We start from the raw sequence: 21,004 nt of genomic DNA on the forward strand, positions 1-21,004 counted from the left end.
GTTCTCTTAGGAATCTCTTTTGCATTTTTCTTATATTGGAGTTTACAGACATCAAGTGGCATTAGTGAAGTGTATATTTACATTTCTGTACAGTGTTTTAAAATGCTGTCCTATAACCCTTCCAAATTCACAAAAAGTAACAACTGAAATTAGTTATATACTGAATTACTGCTTTATGTCATGAATCACACCAATGCGTAGCACACCATCTTGCCTGCTAAGGAAGGAAAGCAGCCATTCTGATATTCTATCCTTTGTTTTCCTTTCCAGATAGCTTTCTCTAAATTTTTATATTACTTACTTCTGTCACATTTGGCCAAGTAAAATTATTGTTCCTCTGACCATTAATAAATGTGTGCACTGCTGTATTTATTTACTTATTTCAGTTTAACTGGGTAAGTAGCTGGTCATCACACCCTCTTCAGCCATGTCCTAGCCAATTGGCACATTAAAGCAGAATACACTGATACAAAGAAGACCGTTATTATATTCTGTTACCTTTTAAATAGCACATTTTATCAGACGGTATTCCATTTTTGGAGTTGTAAGATGTTCAGCACATTCAGAATGGTTCATTAAAACGGAAGATGCTTTTCTTTAGTAGTTCATTGCAAATAATTTGTGATGCATAAGTTCTTTACTTGTCTATTGTCCATTTTTAAATTATTTATCATATGCATATCATCTAACAGAGTGGTTAAAGGATGACAACACATAGACTTTGACTCACATTTCACTGGAAGTTGGAAAGTATTACAGGGTGCCAATTTCTATGAACAAAAGCCTTACATTTTGAAATGCAATAAAATTCATTGCAGGATAGCATAATCACCTGCCAACGGCCATATGCTGACAGTTACCTGCACTTATCTTATTGGGATTCAGTTCCATTTCTCTGATGTTTTTAAATAGTGTAAGGAATGGGATTTATAATGCTAGGTAATTTTTATGTGTGCTAAATACAGGAATACTGTAGAGGTATATGAGCACATCTGGACTGTCACATACAGACCTTATACTAATTCCAGGTATGACAAAACCCCACAAAATTTAATGGTGAATTTACACTAAATGATTGGTACTAACTCTGTCACCTTCATTTGGATGATGCTGCTATTTATTTCAGTTCCAGCTCCTCCAAAGTGCAGAACAAACTCATTCATTTTGAAAAGCAGGCAGAGTCCCAGAGGTTTACATGAGTTGCTCCTCTTATCACAGATGTAATGTTGGGCTGCAAACAGTTATGAAGGAAGTATTCTGCTACCAATTCTGCCCATAACCATCAGTTACTTTGTGAATCCTTCTACCAGACCAAAGCAGCACTTGCAAAACATGAGCAGTAATGCTTTGTTTCTATGCAATAGTCACTGGCAGTGGCTCAGTAGGTTGTATACTTGCCTTTGATGCTGACAGATTAGAAGGCCTTGGGTTCTATCCCCACCTCAGGTAATGGCATTTATTTCCATTACTGACACTGCTGTGCACCATTAGGGGTTGCTGCAATACCAAGTGTACCATCCTTCAGATGAGGTCCCACCTGCATATGTCAATTGTAGCTCAGGTGGATGTAAAAGATCTCATGGCATTTATCAGGGAAAACAGGGAAGTTCTCAGTGCCTTGGCATTATTTCTCCTGAAAAAAATGATGTTGGCCAAGTGGGACTAAAGCAGCGAACAAAGGCAAAATAAATACTCTGTTTCTCCTGCCTATCATAACAACTACAACCTCTGACATATTCTACTCTATTCCTTTTCCTGACATATCTTGTCAAAGCATTGCCGATGTATTTTTTACTTTTTATGATTAGATAATACCAAAAACAAGCAGATGCCATTTGTTATATCATGCAGCTCCATTCAGCTACTCCCAAAACTGTACATTTTTTAAACCACAACAAACAATAAATGACAAGGTCAATAATCTACTTTCAAGACATATTCTTCCTTCTTTTCATTAAGCAGCAGCTCCTATCATTATTAAACTGGTCTCTATACTTACCATTTGAAGCATTCCAGAAGGTTAGCTCATTCATATTTAAAATGGGACCATTGTTATTTACTTACACAACAACCACAGAGTTTGACGACTACTTTATCACCACCCTTCTCCATCCATCTCTAAGATTATGCGACAAGTTATACTTGCCAAACTGATCTCTGGTCTTAGCACAGACACTCTTTTGTTCAAGCCATGGTACTGCCATATTTACTACTACAGAGAACATTAGTAAAAATCTAAAGTCAACAAAAATTGTCAAAGTTTCATTCCTGTACTTATTGAATGCATTTGATATAGTTATCCATCCTCTCTTTTTTAAGTGGATATGTACCTTGTACTCGGTCTGAGTTTGAGTTTCTTGAAGAAGAGATCTTAGTCTTTGCATCAGTATTTGTTTTTCCACTCCTTTGCCAGTTTCTCTGAACATCAGTTGGGTGTCACTACCAGACCACAAGAACTTTTTTTTTTTTATTGATGTGATATGAATATGGTTCGTCTCTCCTGTGTCCTGCCTCTTCTTTCACAATAGCACAATGATCCTTACAACTTAATAACATTTAAAAATAGTTTTCCGAGCCTAGACTCTCCCTCCTCACAAGCAAATTGAACTGTATGCATTTTAAGTGAGAGAATAATTACAGTGATTTATCACAGTTTAGGAGGATGCCATCATTTTCCTCATGTATAGAAGTAGTCATATTTTTACAGTCATGGACTCTTCACAATGGCTGAGACTCGCACAAAAATAGTTAGACAAAAACTCATCAGAAATTGGGCTTTCTCTGTTGGATCTTGATATATAGGATAGACGAGAGAAAGATTACGTTATGAAAAAGTCAGTCAATGTTCCTACCCCTCTTCTATGAGCATATACTAGGCACCTCTTTACAAATCTGTCTACCCAGTCATTGTCTAAGTTTGAGTCAGTTTAAAGCAAAATTTCAAAACTTGCCACTAAAAGTAAACTTTACATTCATCACTCCTTAGTCTTTTGATTCTATTTCGGCTTAAATTTATTCATCAGCTTCCCATGACAGCTTTCAACATGCCTAAAAATATTGCTATATTTAGAGATTTGTATTACTTTGTCTTAAATTTTAACTTGGCAGAATCCCACTTGGACTCTGAGATCATTCAGTGTCTCTATACCCCAGATATGCAAATCAAATAATCAACATGGCAATATCTTACTTATCTGTGTTTATAAATGATGGAACAAACTTCCCAATGAGATTGGACTCCTTATATCACTACCTATGTTCAAAACTAAATTAAACCCATTTGCTGTCTTAATGGAGTTGTACTTGTGGGATCATAAGATCCAACACTGTCTTTTTACTTCCCCTCTTGTTTACATACTAAACTGACATGTCCTCTAATGCAAAGAATGTTTATAAAAAATATAATATGCAAGTTTTATATATATATATATATATATATATATATATATATATATATATATATATTTTTTTTTTTTAGATATATTCAAATGTAAAAGTGACTAATGCTTTTAATGTCACAGCTCTGCCTTTGTTGAGCTGAAATCTTTTTGCTTACATTGAATGTATATTGTACAGGAATACTTGTTCATGTTACCCTTGGATACTTGGACATTCCTAAATTGATCCTTAATGGATAAAGTACATTGTTCTGATGAATTAAAATAAATAAAATGCACAACTACCTGCTTTTCTTCTGTTTCCACTTTCTTGTGTTTGTTCTTTATATCCTTTTTTATTTCAACTGTCTATTGTTTCTATACCCAACAATCTTCAGATTTTCATTTCTCTCCTTTCTTCCCACTTTCCATCTGTTTTCTCTGTCTTATGTTTTCACCCTGTGAAATAATTACTGTTCATACAATAACCAGTGGGTCCCTATCAGTTTATCGAATGCACGACTTACTGAACACCTCTTCATCAGACTCTATTAAGCAAAATCTTATTCCGTTGAATGATCATTTCAGCAAAGTTTTCCCAGGGGAAAAACAGTGGGCCATCATTGGAGATTTGCCCTTTTCCCCACTGTAGTGGGATGATGTAAGAATTAGTTTGTTTTTCACTGAACTTATTGTTAGTTGGTATATTTAGATAGTGTGTGGGAGATGCAGCCCCCCCCACTAGGGTGGGTTTTAAATAGTGTTTCTTTTGTTGCGGTTGCTGGCTTGGCCAACTGTTTTTTCCCCCTGGGAAAAACTTTGCTAAAACGATCATTCGCAATAAGATTTCGCTTAATAGAGTTCGACAAAGAGGTGTTCAGTAAGTAGTGCATTCAATAAAGTTTTATAGACAATAACCAGAGGAGCATCATAGTCTGACATTTCTCATATGACAGGCAGTTCTTGATGAACTTGTGGGCCTTTTTCAGTGCCATATTAACCCCACTGCAGGGCTGTCAGAGTTGGTCAGTTTGATTATTGTCTTTTGTATTTAATTTTATATCTATATATGTCTTTAAGTTTACATATCACTGACCTTGTGTTGCAGGAATGCCACCTTCTCAAAAACCTGCAGTGGTAAAAAAAAGCTTTGTTTTCATTTAAAAATATTCCATTGTAGAAATGTAACTATTTCTCTGAGTTTTGTAACTTACTGGGGTGTTTTGAAACATTCTGTCACAGTTTCCTACAATATTTATAGAAAAGTTAAGAAATATTTTCCTAAATAAGCAGAATATTTTCCATTTTCATATTGTTCAAAGGAATAAATCTGTGATGCTGTATATTTACAGATCAAGTATTAGTTTTAAAGTATTAATATATTCCTAAATTTTCTGATAATATTTTATAGATCTTCATTTCTACTCTGTCATCATATTCAACACTTGGTACACTATGATGTAATGTCATGTTAGGCTTACAATGATAAATTGTTTTGTAATGGAGCTTTTCTCCCTGGGTCTTCCCAGAAAATAGGAAACTGCCTAGTTAAACTTCCCAAATGGTTAACGAACAATAAATTCATAAAATAAAATACTTTATTTTTCTTCTATCAGTTGTAATTGTATTTCGCAATGTTAAGTATTCGCAGATGTGGTAATGCACTGGGCAAAAAGACATCATTTATTTATTTGGCATTTGTTGACCGGAAAAGTCCGACTGGGTCAGGAGCCCATTTTCAGTGGCGGCCCGGGGAGAAAAGCTCCACAAATTAGTGCAGTTAACATATAAAATATTTGAGAAATCATTGGTACTGTGGTCATATGATTTACATTTGACATCATATTTCTTAATCTAATTAGACAGAAGCTGTTTACACAGTTTTATTTAACAAAACTCTTTGTTAGACTACATATCATTATGATCTGCCATGTGTTTTCTTTTAATTACTACAGAGCCAGTCCCAGCCATCAAAGCATGGCAGGAAGAGCCTAGTCCCAAAACGGAAACACTCCAGTCCACAGGAACCAACATTCTCCTGCATCACATCACAGATGGAGACAAACCCCTTCCTTCACCACGCTGTTCCAGCTTTAGCCAAAGTCAGAGGTTCAATTCAGACCCAGAATCTGCACCTTCTCCGCCAAGTACTCAGCAGTTTGTGATGTAAGCATCTAGTTTGTTGAACTTATTGTTAGTTTTGTATATTCACAAAATGCAGGACTCTTTAGGAACAGTGGCTTAGCTGTTATGAAATTGAACCCATTAGCAATAATATATATATATATATATATATATTTTTTTTTTTTTTTTTTTTTTTAATGGTTATGAGAAGTCAGTAACATTATATTGAGAAAGGCATACCATCCTTAACCTTTGCGAGTATAATCTCACTTTTCAGGAGGCCATAGCTTCTGACATACAATTAATGCACAATTCTCATGTTCCAGAAGTGTATAAAGCTATGCTTGCCACCCTAATTGCAGGCACCTAGGTTATATTCACTCATGAGAGGACCTTGGAAAACAGAAACCTTTTACAATGGCATCTTATTACAAGAGGTGGTACACCAAGTACTCACAACAATATTCATGCTGGGCATTACCAAGTGGCATCTTATTACAAGAGGTGGTACACCAAGTACTCACAACAATATTCATGCTGGGCATTACCAAGTGGCATCTTATTACAAGAGGTGGTACACCATGTAGTCACACAATATTCATGCTGGGCATTACCCAGTGGCATCGTATTACAAGAGGTGGTACACCATGTACTCACACAATATTCATGCTGGGCATTACCCAGTGGCATCGTATTACAAGAGGTGGTACACCATGTACTCACACAATACTCATGCTGGGCATTACCCAGTGGCATCTTATTACAAGAGGTGGTACACCATGTAGTCACACAATATTCATGCTGGGCATTACCAAGTGGCATCGTATTACAAGAGGTGGTACACCATGTACTCACAACAATATTCATGCTGGGCATTACCAAGTGGCATCTTATTACAAGAGGTGGTACACCAAGTACTCACACAATATTCATGCTGGGCATTACCAAGTGGCATCTTATTACAAGAGGTGGTACACCATGTAGTCACACAATATTCATGCTGGGTATTACCCAGTGGCATCTTATTACAAGACGTGGTACACCATGTACTCACACAATATTCATGCTGGGTATTACCTAGTGGCATCGTATTACAAGAGGTGGTACACCATGTACTCACACAATATTCATGCTGGGCATTACCCAGTGGCATCTTATTACAAGAGGTGGTACACCATGTACTCACACAATATTCATGCTGGGTATTACCCAGTGGCATCTTATTACAAGAGGTGGTACACCATGTACTCACACAATATTCATGCTGGGTATTACCCAGTGGCATCTTATTACAAGAGGTGGTACACCAAGTACTCACAACAATATTCATGCTGGGTATTACCTAGTGGCATCTTATTACAAGAGGTGGTACACCATGTACTCACACAATACTCATGCTGGGCATTACTCGGTAAATGCTCCATAATGAGTAGTGTGGAAATGAGAAAAGCTAGTTTGTATCTAATGAGTTCTTCACATTTTAAGACTGTAGAACATTTTAGAACTTTTTCTGTTCTCATATTTAATGGATAGGAATCTGGCAGTTAAGTTTATACTGGAAATATTTCTTCATCTAGCCGTTTATAGTTTTTAATGAACAGTTTTTAGTGTGCAGATTATACCACAGCACGGTGTACGACCTATTTAAGAGGTCTTACTATGCATTTGGACAGAGGTGTTAAAATGTGTTTTAAAAGGATGCAGGTCTGAACTTCTGACGGTGGGCACAACAAATTTGCCAAAAAATGAAATATTTGTGGTATACCAAGGAGTCAGTAGGGTGCCATTTCCCCAGTAGCACTGATCCTCAGTTGGCCTATCATAGTGGATGTTTTAATGGAATGACCAATGTAGCAAACTTGGAAAAGTATAGTAATGTATTTCAGAAAGTCCAGACAAACTAAAGACAAGTCAGCATTCTAAAAGGATTAGGGATGTGTCTTAAGGTCATAGCCTAGGCAACAGATATACAGCCATCTATAAGAAGTTCGGCATAGCACATGAAATACAGTCTGAACACAGATAGCAAAAAATGAGGCACTCCTACATTTACTACTCAAATTAAAAAACAGTTATCCGTAACGTCTTGATAGGTAGCAAAGCTGGGCCTCTCATTGTTCACTGAATGGTGTAAATTTGACTGTAACCCAAAAATATGATTAAGCCCTTTGATTCAAATACATTTACCTCTAAAGGTCAAGTGGCATAATGAGAGCTCTAAAAAGACTGAATGGAAAAGCCCAAAGTTATTTTTCATCTAAATATACTATTTGAGGGAGCAAGCCCCTTTGCACCCTGATATTAAGCTGCATCCCCTACTCAGTTACTAATGTATTCTAACTCCAAGATCACCCAGTCCTGCAAAAAGGAGGACTACTTGGATTTTCACAGAAGCCCGTTATTCCTTTTTGTGCTGTCTGACCTTATGGTATTAATATTAATAAAGGTGTGGGGCGTACAAACCTTCACATAGGGAATACTTAGGGCTTGTCCCGTAAAGAATTTTAGTATTTTTTGTTATTCTGAACTGATTCTTTCACCTGATGATATGTAATGTAGTGATCTGTAAAGAGAGAATTCAAGTTTTTCTTTGTGGTCTTTCTAAATTAGGCATTTTGCTCTACAGTCTTTAGAGGCAAAAGCAGATCAAAATCTTGAAGATCAAGAGTAGCGATAATTTTTAATTTGGATGAATCCAGACGACCCACTGGGTTTTATATTTCTGCAGGATGGCTGAAGTGTTCATTTCAGCCCTATTAATAGGTGATAAGGGTGGAGTTAGATTGCAGTCTCAAAGAACTAGATTATCTGTGTAGTTTGGTTCAAAGTTTGGGTGCTTCCTAGGATGAGTATGCATGCCCCGTAAGTGTCTGGCTAGATACATATTCCTAAGTGTGATGAAGCATGTGTCAGAAAATGAATTGCTGGGTGGAATGATGGTAAATATAAAGAAAAGCATGTTTCTTTGCAGATGAACAGAAGTTTTCCAACTAAAATGATATGCAAATTAGATCAGAAATGAATAGACAAATAAGGTCCTTTTAGACATCTGCTGCAAAATAATGTATTTGCAAAACATAACTGCTTAGAAAGTATACCCAAGCGAGAAGGGATGTACTAATAAGAATTGTATAGGTCCTTGTAGTGTCCAGTCATAAAAGATTGCCATAATATTTGTGATGTTCATATATCATATATTGTAATTATTATGTAGTTGGGAGAATTGTGTCCAGTTCTTGGAGGTTCCAGTTGTGTAGCTATGAGCAAAATAGAAGCAATTCAAAAGATAGAGGTACATGATGTACGTTGACCACAGCAGTAGCTCTATCAGGTGGGTGATATAGACTAGAGAAACTCAGTATATATACTGTAGAGGAAATAAGGTAAGGTGGGGGTAAAACAGAAATGCTCATGCATTACAACACAGTCAACAAAGACTAGTACACTGTTTTTTCATTTTTTGTGGGGAGGCACTGTAAGTTTTGAGTTTTGTATATCTGAATAATCGAAAAAAAGCAATAGGATTTCATGGAATTTGACACTTCAGGTTACTGTACTCATTTACAATAACTTGTATTACTTACTTTATTACCTGAATAAACTTCCAGTTTGCTTTATTGAATGCACTGTCCTTAAGAACTATTTTTATACTGTTCATACACACACACAGGTTCATAGGTAGGTAATACACTATCGGCCCAAGGGCCTATGTAAGCCTAGCCAGCAAGGTACCATAGCTTATGCGACCCAAGAAAGTTATTTTCCTGTGCCACTGTCCAGCAGAGACAAAGAAGTGATCTCCGGGGTGGATTTTTTTGAAGAGTGCTAATGAAGAACTTTGCTTGACATAGATGGGTAGCTTGTTCCAGAGTATAGGAAGTCTCTGGGACAGGAATCTATCCCTCCACTGTGTCCTGTATATTGCGGTGACAAGGTTTAGGTCCCTAGAGCATGTAGCTTGGAGGGATTGGGATTTCTTTAGGTGTAGCATTTCCAACAGCTCTGGGTTTGATATAGCTTTATATGTTAGGCAGAGATCACCTCTGAGTAGGCGATATGCTATGGAGTAAAGCTGGAGTTTTTTGAGGTGGTCAGTATAGGGCATTTGTTTGAGGCCAGTAATCCTCTTTGTGAGGTACTTCTGTGGCCTTTCCAGCTGCGGCAGATGTCTTGTGAGGTACATTCCAAAAGGGGTGTTGTACTCTATAATGGGTCTAATGAGTGATGAGTAGAGGGGAACAATGACCTCTTTTTTCCTGGATGAGAACCCTTTTATGATGAGGTGTGCCACGTAGAAGGACTTCCTGACTACTGTGGTGATGTGACTATCAAAGGAAAGACTACTGTCCACCTGGGTCCCAAGGTCTCTTATCACGCATTCAGTGTTAAGTAGATTGCTGCCTATGTGGTAGTTCATGGGTACAGAGGTTTTACCAAAGGGGATGACACTGCACTTTTTGGCATTGAGCTTGAGGCCATGGCTCTGACACCAGGCATCTGTCTCAGTGAGGCCCTTCTGTAGGATGTCCACATCATTTGGGGACTTGACTATGGCTCCTAGTTTGCAGTCATCTGTGAACTTTGTCAGCCAGAGGCCTTCTGTGTTAGCCTGTACTTTAGAGAAGTAGATACCAAACAGGAGAGGTCCCAGGACGGAACCCTGTGGCACTCCACTTGTTGTCACTGCCTTGAGGTCAGATTTGGAGTCTGCAACTTTTGCAGTGTGGGTTCTGTCAGTGAGCCAGTTGGCAACCCATCTTGTGATGTTGGAATTTATACCTAGTTTAGTGAGTTTAGCTATAATTCCAGAATGGGGGATGGTGTCGAAAGCCTTGGCGAGGTCAAGATAGGCTGTGTGAACCACCTTACCTTCATCCTTGGCTTTGGTGACTGCCTCAAAGAAGTCAATCAGGTTCAGGAGGCATGATCTGCCTTTCACAAATCGGAACTGGGTGGGATCCAGAGTTTGGAGTTTACCAATGTCTTTGTTTATGAGTTCCATGATGATAAGTTCCAAGGCCTTGCAGACCAGGCTCATCAGGCTAATAGGTCAATAGTTCCCGGGATCAGTGGTGGCTCCCCCTTTGTGGAGTGGGATAACTGTTGCTGTGTGCCATTCAGTGGGCAGAAAGCCTGATGTGAGGCTATTATTGAACATGGTACTTAAGTGGGGAGCCAGTTCGTTCTGAAGTCCGTGTAAAACGCAGCCTGGGATGTTGTCCGGTCCCATGGATGCTGTGTTTTTGGCTTTAGAGAGTACAGATTTTACCTGCGTAGTTGTGATTACAGGGATTTTGCATTCTTTCTGTATAGATATGGGCCCTTTAGGAGGTGAGAGGGGAGTAAAGTTAGCACTGAACCGATCTGCCAGAATGTTGGCAATATCAGTTGGTTCTGTAATTTTCATGCCTTTGTGCTGTAACTCAGAGCAGATCTGGGTGCATATTCAAAGATTCAAATAAACTTTATTGTCATTTAGGACCACACAAGTGCAGTCAAAACAAAATTACAAATGTCAGCTCACGAGAGAAATGTGATGCAAATAATATACATACAGCGGTATCAGAGAATAACATAAGAAAGAAAGTAACATGTATGACATGCAAGAGGTAGTTCACATTACATAAATGCACTCAATAACCCATTATCCAATCATGAATAATAAATAAATACCCACCACCAAATCCCTTCACCGTTAAGATAGAGAATAAATAGAGAATACTGAATACCAGCTGTTTAGTTACCGTATTGCACTTGTTAACCTTAGACGTGACTCAGTATAGCCATCATATTGCATAATAGTAATACTGGCAGTAATTGCTCAGAGCAGCAGGATTAAATGAAAAAAAAGAAGCTTCAGTGTATCAGGTATTGTGGTTGATGTCTGCGTTAACGAGTCTCACAGCTGTAGGATACAAACTGTTCCTGAATCTGGTAGTCCTACAGGGGAAGCTGCGGTACCTCCTTCCAGAAGCAGGTTGTGAGAACCAGTTGTGGGCTGGATGGGTCAAATCAGCTAGCATTGCGCATGTTCTCTTTCTTGCTCTTGTAAAAAAAAAAAAAAAAAGCTCCTGAATAGAAGGGAGGTTTGTGCTCAAGATTTTCTCAGCCACCCTCACCACTCTCAGTAATTTCTTCTTCTCGGCAACTGTGCAGTTGCCAAACCATGCTATGAAGTTGCTAGTGAGGATGCTCTCAATAGCTCCCCTGTAAAAAGTGGTAAGAGCAGACAGTGGGAGCCTGGCCTTTTTGAGCTTTTTTAGGAGGTAAAGCCTCTGTTGAGCCTTCTTATATGGTTGGTGTTAACAGCCCAGGAGAGGTCATCAGAGGTGTTAACAGCCCAGGATAGGTAATCAGAGATGTGAAGGCCCTGGAACTTGGTTGTTTTGACTTTCTCTACTACCTCACCTTTGATAGGAAGTGCTTGGTGAACTGTTGTCTTTCTCCTGAAGTCCATAATCATTTCTTTGGTCTTATTAACATTCAGGTCCAGATTGTTCCTGTCACACCAGGCAATCACGAGTGTTCACCTCATCCCTGTAGTTATGTTCATCGCTACCACTAATGAGACCCACAACTGTGGTATCATCAGTGAATTTTATAATATGTATGCATAGGTAGGTATTATAGATATAATTAAAGTTATAATGGAACATTGGAAATACATAGACATTAAACCTAATCACAGGTACGCTTTTCAGAAATTCAGCTTCTGGAAGTGGAATTTAATTTTTAATAACTGAAAAGTAATGTCCCTGCTGTTAAAACAGTGCCCTTCAAATAAAAGAGAAAAATTCAAGAAGATCTAGACAAGCTTCCTCAGAAGCAACATGAGAAAATTTTTTTAAAAAAGTATTTTTGACATGTGAATTAAGAATAGCCTTCCTAAGGAATACATTTAAATGCAGAAGAAGAATTAAGTGATATACATGAGACAGTCTAAATGAGTATTACTGCATTATAGGAAGATGAATACTTAGATCTCAACATTGACTTAGAAATCACATTCACTGGCTAACCTGAACAGTCCTTAATGACATCTGATTTTCTTTTTAAGTTTCTGAAGGCTACAGAGCTTTATTTCTGCATTTCTTTGCCACTTGTAATATTATTCCTTATGTAACTGAGCTTTTATTCAGCTGTTCTGCTCTCACCAAACTTGCATAAGGATCCTTTATTGAAGCTACGTTTCCTTTAACCTGTAGTGATGATTTCATGTTAATCTGCTGCAGCATACCTTTGCATTCTGCCTGTTTCCTGTAATTTCTAGAATTTGAAAGAAGCACATTCTGTTGTGTTTTACCAGCAGCATTTGAAAAAGAGGTGGAAAATATTTTCCTTTGTATGCTTGTAAGGCTGCATTAAATATTCAGTGTTACTTTTGGCATTATGCCGTCTTTTTACAAGTACATTTCTACCAAATGCTTCACATCTATGCTAGCAAGATTCTTGAAGAAAGACACACATGGCAGTGAATTAATAGTCATTTCTGGGGAATACCTGCAATGTGGTGTCTATGCAAATTGTCATTATAATTTTTGATAATGTATAAATCAGAGTAAAGATGCACAGTCTGTTCTGTATCTTTGTCAGAGGTTTAAGTGTACATTAACTGCCCTGAGAGGTCAACTGATGGATAAGAAATGAATCATTTTAATTTTAATGAGTCAATGGTGCTGGGGTCTAAATATAATTATATTTCTCTCTATCTATACATCTATTTATCATATATATATATATTTTTTTTTTCTTCTTTTTTTTTTTGGACCTTCATTTAAAAAAGCAAGTCAGTACTTTAAGCAAAGCTAATCTGCAGACCTAAAATGTGGAAAGTAGCCACATAAATGTGCACTAACATGCACTATGCACACAAATATACATAAACACACCCACACACACGGCTCCTCTACAGGTGATCAAGGTGCAATTCCTCAACCATCAGTTACCTGAAAAAAAAAGATGCAGAGGAATGTAATGTCGATTGGTGTTTTCCACAGGAAATCATTGCTGGCAGTGCTTCCTTTCATTTGGCAGATTTCTCCTTTCTTCAATCTGGGACTACTGTGGACTCAGTATAAGTTCAAGATGTGTGGGTGGCGACATTGACTAGAACAATTGAGCTGATAGACAAATAGCTAGATAAATACGTTGGCAACCTTTCTATCTGAAACAGTATTCACCATTTAGATTTGAGGAAGTACTTTAGATCTGTTTCCCCCCTTCTGGCTAAACTGTTGATTTTCTTCCAGAAAGCTCCATTGTTTCCAGGTTCCCAATAAAAGTGTATGGACCACAACTCCACAACTGTGATCATTGGAACAGCAAGACTAATTTTCCAAAAACTAGAGTTTTACTATATATATAAAGTAAGTCAAAACTGAGTGCCTAAGATAATTCCCCTTACTCCAAGGAACAACAGTCTTGAAGTCAATATATGTTAGAAGCAGGGGGCAAAGAACCCCCCAATCACCACAAAAACACTTTATTAGCTCTATATATAAAGTTCCAACATTGATTCTATTCTTAACTGATTTGTCTTTTCTCATAGTTGTGAGACTTTGTAATTACAGGTATCACAATTACAATATGGGTACAAAGTTACCAGTAAGAGCTGTCTTTATTTCAGGAAGGTTTCTTTTGTTCTTGCTTGAGTTCGTTTTTTAGCAATAGGTCTGCCTCTCCTCTAATTTTCTACTTCTGTAGTGTTTATCCTGCAGTGAAAAATGGTATGTGAAGAAAGTATTTTAAGGCAGTATCAGTCTGTCAACTTACTTGCTCTGTAACCATCTCTCACATCTGCATTTGTCAGCTTTGCTTCAAAGCTCAGTATATAACAATGATACATAAAACTTATGTTCTGTACTGAAAAAAAATAGTTGAAGCATTAGACAGACTAGTGCCTCTCCAAATACAGATGTGCACCTGTTATAACAGTTGCTAGTTTTATTCTTCTGTTACTCAGTACGTCTTTATGATCAACTCTTCATCTAGGTAGTGGACACCATTAAATGTTTTACCTATGTCGTGTGAAATGTCATACCTTTAACAGCAAGGGCACTCCTCCATCAAAGAATGAATAAATACATAAGAGTTTTTTAAAGTAAATATGTGTGTTATTTTTCCTGAAGGGAGGGTTGCTGCAAGACAAACTATGTAGCTTAATTATGTCTTTGTACTGCCAAGTTTTAGGAGTCCTAGTTGACCCAGCCCTTCAGACTATCTGACATGCAGGTTGAATAATTGTGACTGTTGTATCAGAAGTGAATTTGTAAGAACAAGTGAAGTTTTTGGTATTATCAGATGCTACCCCAAAATGAAATGTCCTGATGACTATGGTAATCCCTTCCTTAGAGAAATACCCAGGGAGACGACATCTTAACAGACGCTTGGAGAAAGGCCAGTGCTCCTTTTGGCTCCATACTGAGTTAAGTATTGTAATGCATAGTCTGGTTCATTACGTCTGCCATTGTTTCGGGCTTACTGATTACAGTAGGCCTTCTATTTTTAGTACATAATTGGCTTGATGACTTTTTGCCTCACCTAGCAGCTATGATATTACTGGGGGTGTCCATTATTCGGTGCATTAGGCAGAGTACGATCAGAGTACAGTTGCTTTATGATAAAGGCAATCTCTTGAAGTTTTCATGTAAACTGGAAAGCCCACATGTCAGAATATAATCTTTTGGCAGGGATAGATTGTCTCATTTAGTACATATCAGTAAGTTTTTTGATCCCCTAGTTTTGGGGGATCTAAATGTTTGAACCAATGTCAAGTCAGTGACTGCTGTGTAGGAATACTTTGCTTTTATTGTAGAAGCATCTCAATTTATTCAGATGATTTCCACTGCAACATATCAGAGAACATCAGGACAATCACTTTATCTACCAGCTTGCTATGAATACCTTGACTTGGTGGTATAGCCATTTGGGCAGACCATGACTTTGTTCATTTCCCCATGAAGCTCTCCATTCTTAGGTCCTCAGGTTCTCATCTGGTGTTCTAAAGAAATTAAAACAATACAGATTTTAGTTTATTCTTGTACTTGTCCAGCTTTTATTCAAGCCAACCAAGAAGAATCTCGTTGACCTCCTAGATGCCTGTAATAAGGTGACTGTCAGGGAAATTGATTCTGTCTTCCCACTTTATGTACATCTTGACCCTGCAATGATTAACTTTGTGATCTTAGGAGGGCTCTGTAAAGCATGGGCAGATGTCATACACATTCTCGTATCCTTCTTGTGGACAAACACATTGGATTACTGCTAATTTCTATAAGAAGTTAGTGTTCCTCTCAACAACCAAATATAATTTTCCAGGTTGCTGATAAGCCATATAGACAAACCTGTCTGATAACCAGGAAAAAATCTTCTATGATAGATTGTGAAGATGTTGCTCATTTTAAGCAGATAAAGGTAATGGTATGAGTTAATCAACTCTCTAAAAACTCTTTGTAAGCCTTGCAATGACCTCTTTTTTGATTCTCTACCTTGAAGATGGGATGACTCTCTGTAGATTATCTAGAGGTCATAGACTTGGCTAAATGTTTAAAATACAAAATGTTTAGATTGGATTACACTCTTGCCACATTTTTAAGATATTATCTTCTATGACCAATAAAGTCTTCCCAAACAAGAGATCCTCTCTTTTTTTTCTCCATTTGAATTAAAGAAAACCCCCATTTTGAAGAAACCATCTCTGAAACCCTCATAAGATGAAGAATTACCAATGTATCATGCATAATTTATTGACTGAAAAAGAAAAGTTGTGTGCATTCACTGAGTCCTTGTTGAAATCACCTGATCTCTGAGAGTCACATCATTTAGCTTCTGAGTATGTCACTGCAGCAGCCCTACTAGGCTTGTTTAATTGCATGCTTTATGGTGAAAAAGGAGCAAATGATTCTGATTTCATCCTCCTCTATATCTCTGACATCCTTCTGCATCAGTTATGAACTGATTTGCAGAATTTCATGTTCTGTCATGAACTGGTTTGTCTCCTCCCTTTTTGAGTATTCTAAAGTATGACCTGTGATTTACAGTCTTCAGGGATTTATCCCCAGTAAATGGAATCCCACAAGGCTTAATTTTAAGACTGCTGCATTTTTAGTGTATATGCTACTCTGTTATATGAATTAGTGGACGGAGATGATATAGCAGTGTGATGATAGCCAATTGCCCTTTGTTCCTCTGAAACAAATGTCTACACTATCATCGATGAACACTATCTGGGATCCATTAACACCAGAACACAGGAAAATCAACTGAAACTTAACCCTATAAAACAGAAAGGATGAGTGAGCATGTAACACTTTGCTAGCCTACCTTCCCTATCATAAGGACTATCATGTTTATAACAGAAGAAATAGCAGCAACCACCACTCAGATTCCTTATTTAATACCATTAAAAATTATAAAATAACAGCAATAAGTACAAACGATGAGCACTTTCCGGCTGTGCCCTTCTTCAGATAAAAAACATTCATTAGAACAATTGTTTTAAAATAGAGAGGCAACCAATCAGGTCCTAGTACTGAACCCGCCATTTTTTAAGGGCGGGTTTTAAAGGGACTACCTCATTTAATCCAGGGTATCTGTGTGCCAATTCAACTATCCTTCTAGTTTCTTCCAATTCTGTATCATTTCTTATGTCACAAATTAAAAACAATGCCTTCACCAGTCAATCTGACATTCTCCTTCTCTTCACCACTCTGTTATCAGTGTGCGAGCACTTCCACTCGCCTTTCTTATATACCGGAGCCGGTAACTGGGCAAAAAAACACCCATTGCTTTTATCATTAATCAAAACCTTAGGTCTAGCCCCCAAATCCAAAGGCAAGATGTTATCTACGCCTCTGTTGTTGGGTCTGTGGGCAACAATAGGATTGAAATGATAGAACACTCAGACTCATGCTCACGTACAGTAACAGTATTCATGGAGTGTGTGAAATCAGACGCAACTGGAAAATTTTATTGGCAGATGATAAATTGAGAAGGATATTGGCAGATCAACCGTCCTTTGGGTTCAGGAAGAATAAGAACTTAAAGGGCATTTTAAGTCATGAAGGAAAGAAAGTATTCAAGCAGGCAATAGTTAGTAAGGGGACTAGACCTTGTGAGACTTGCAAAGCATGCAACAGTATAGATAAAAATGCTACTTTTAAACACCCAGTTACAGACAGGGAATATCATTTTAGGGCAAGAGTGAATTGCAACACTTATAATCTGGTATACCTTGCAACATGCCAAATGTGCATTTGTTATTATGTAGGCAAGATGAATTGTAAATTTAAGATTAGGATTTTAAATCGTTTGTCTGCCATAAGAAAATGGAATGAACATAATGCCTTATTTAGGCATATTTTCAATAATGAGGGACATTATTTTAAGTTCAAGGCTATTTGGAATTTAAGAAAGAGGCATAGAGGTGGTGACATAAGAAATTATACAGAACTGGAAGAAACTAGATGGATAGTTGAATTGACAGCACACAGATACCCTGGATTAAATGAGGTAGTTCCTTTAAAACACGCTCTTAAAAAACGGCGGGTTCAATACTAGGACCTGATTGGTTGCCGCTCTGTTTTAAAACAATTGTTCTAATGAATGTTTTTTATCTGAAGAAGGGCACAGCCGGAAAGTGCTCATCGTTTGTACTTATTGCTGTTATTTTATCATTTTTACTGGTATTAAATAAGGAATCTGAGTGGTGGTTGCTGCTATTTCTTTCATTTGAAGTATTCTTGTGTTTTAGCAGATCAACCTTTGGTGAGGAGACTTATATTTGCTGTTTTGGATGTTTATAACAGAAAAGAGGTGGAACTGATGCTGAAGGCATCAAATCTTCGAGTCTTACCTAATGGTTGTCCTATAATTAAGAACCAGGTGTCAGAAGTGATCAAAAAAAATCCTGCTTTTATCTGAGAAGTATCAGTTGTATTAAATATGTTTTACCATCAAAGGATCTTGTGACAGTCATCCATACATTGGTATCCTCTTGGCTGAATTTCTCAAATGACCTTTATCTAGAACTATCTGATATGAACTTCAGGCAACTCCAAGTAGTGCAGTATACCCCAGACAGGATCTTTTGTACAAAGCAACTTCTGATGTATCGATGAGAATTCATAAAATTAAATAGCATAACATGAATTGGTGTAAGGAGTTATGTGGGATGCCATGATATAGTGCTGGCAGAGTAATAGTACAGTTTATATCAGTAATGCACACCAAGGAATTTTGACCAATTTATGTTGTGCCAGAAGTGATGGTGCACAGGAATATTACTGATCCTTTTGTGATGTTATAAATTGAATCTGCTTGATTCTTGAAACTGTGAAGCCTATGTTGCAGGGTGTAGTTGCAGCCCATAATATTGTGGGATACAGATTGGCACTGCCACCCCAGCTCCTCAAGACTTTTCTCCAAAGCAATGCCCTTTCTAACAGATCATTGCTGATCATTGGTGCAATTGGCTATTGCACTTCTAGATGCTTCCATAATGCCTGGCCCTTGTGAGCCTCCTACAAGACATCCTGGCATGTGTTGCATGCCACCAAGTAGCACCAGGTGGACGATGGCACTGTTACCTGAAAGCATGTAATGTACATGCAGATATGCTGTTAATGTGACATGTTCAATAATCTGGTATGCCATGTGTAAATTTGGTGTACCAAAGTAAGGGAGAATAATGCATTCAGCACTACATAAGGATACTTGTGAGGTTTCTCTAGAGACTAAGCCCTTCAACATGGAAATGGGGTAGGAGGGAATGTTTCCCTGGACAACAAGCATTATGATACATATTAGGACTGCAAGAATAGGTGCCCAAGTCAGCAAACATTACATTTAACAGGGAGATGGGAGAATAAACTGAGATGCATGTATGGCACATAACATTATGGATCTGAGGAGTTTCCTTAGACTTTGGGTATTGTACCACACAGTGGGGAGGTGGCTGATCCCTATAAATGGTGATTACAAGTTGAATTAACATAGGTGATGTGGGTTTGGTTTCAGTAAACAATAAGCGTTACAATAGCCTTTAGGAAGATGAAGAGATTCCCTGGGACAGTGAAAGCTAAACCCTTATGGAAGTAGTGTGGGCAGTCATCTGAGCAATGAGAGTTACATCACACAGTGGTGAGCTGTGAGATTCTGGACAATAAACATTAGCAGACACTTTGGGGAGGTGAGAGGAGGACCCTTGGCAACAGGCATTCATGTATTTCACACAATGGTACTGTACAATAATGGCAGGGTAACAGATTACAATGGCCGTATGATTTACATATCTTCAGGCCACCACCATACCACCAATGACTAATTAAAATGTATTCAATTTTAAAGGAGGTGATTAGGCCCATTATGGATTGGGATTACTTAGTACATGCAGCAGTAAGAGGTTTTTGTTTTTCACGAATCACACAAATTGTCCAGCAAAATTGCTCCAACATCATAGCTGCTTTGGGGTGCATGCCTGAAGCCCATCTTAAAGCAAAGCTAGCTAAAAGAAAGATAGCAACAGTAAACTAAGTTCAGTCATATACCACAACAATTTTTGAGAATATTATTTCCTTTAAGTTGTATTTCCCTTTATTTCCCTTTATCCATCTTCAAATTTTTTTCCGAGAATGGCTTCAGAAGTTTATGCCTTCTCCCTAATCTTAACCTCCTTATCCAGCATCATTTTTGCCTAGTATGTTCTGTGCTTTCTTGATCATCTGTTTCTATAGAAATGGATATTTCAAAGCAAGCCCATATTGCAAAGAGTAGAGCTGGACTACTCATATCTGTATAGATGCAGAATACATGTTATTGCAGCAAGGTTTTTAATACCAAATACACTGAGTTGCCTTAATAATACTTTTCCAGAATATACCCCTAATGAAGCTGTTCAGGAAGTGTACTATTCTAATGAGAATCAACTGTTCCATCTGAGAGCCTGTGACAGCATTTGAAGATGATTTCTTTTTTATTTTAATATTTTACTTAAAGTTGTGTCTATCAAGATTTGCATGTGTGAAATTAACAGCAGCTGTCTCTGCGTACAGTACACAAATGCCATGTTAGGAACAGTACTATGACTCCTCAGTCATTCGAATGTGTTTCACATTTTTCACACAATTTTCTATTTTCATGTCAAATGACAAATACGCTATAAATATGCCAAAGAAGTTTTAACTCTGTAAAATGTCGGTTCTGCTGCAGTAGTCCTTTTAAAGTGTGGTATGAGAGTGTATCAGAAATGAGTACTGCATGCAAACTGTCTTTACTACCCTCTCATACTTCTAGCATTTCTAATGTCATTTTAGCTCAGAATTCAGAAAGCAGTCCATTTTGTGTGTCGGGTTGATATTTAATGGAAAACCACACACTCAAACAAAGTAATATTTTTAAACTAGCTGACACTTAAAGAAAAATACTGCAGATATATAGAAACAAATTTGTATTTTGTCATGCCCTAATACATTCTGTACTATAGCACTGATGCCCCAGCACTTCAA

The 21,004-nt window shown here is 37.6% G+C and overlaps 1 protein-coding gene across 2 annotated transcripts in view; it reads left to right on the forward strand.

Moving 5' to 3' along the window:
* The window catches only part of LOC122816916 (protein FAM13A-like), a 1,835,067-nt gene that overhangs the window by 1,630,091 nt on the left and 183,972 nt on the right, over positions 1-21,004 (forward strand). For both annotated transcript variants that reach the window (XM_044089997.1, XM_044089998.1), the window contains one exon: positions 5,333-5,543. In XM_044089997.1, the coding sequence (XP_043945932.1) occupies positions 5,333-5,543 (211 nt within the window). The remainder of the gene's footprint in view (positions 1-5,332; positions 5,544-21,004) is intronic.

This window comes from Protopterus annectens, chromosome 12.part0, assembly GCF_019279795.1.
Source record: "Protopterus annectens isolate FY-2018-M chromosome 12.part0, PAN1.0, whole genome shotgun sequence".
Classification (NCBI taxonomy): Eukaryota; Metazoa; Chordata; order Ceratodontiformes; family Protopteridae; genus Protopterus; species Protopterus annectens.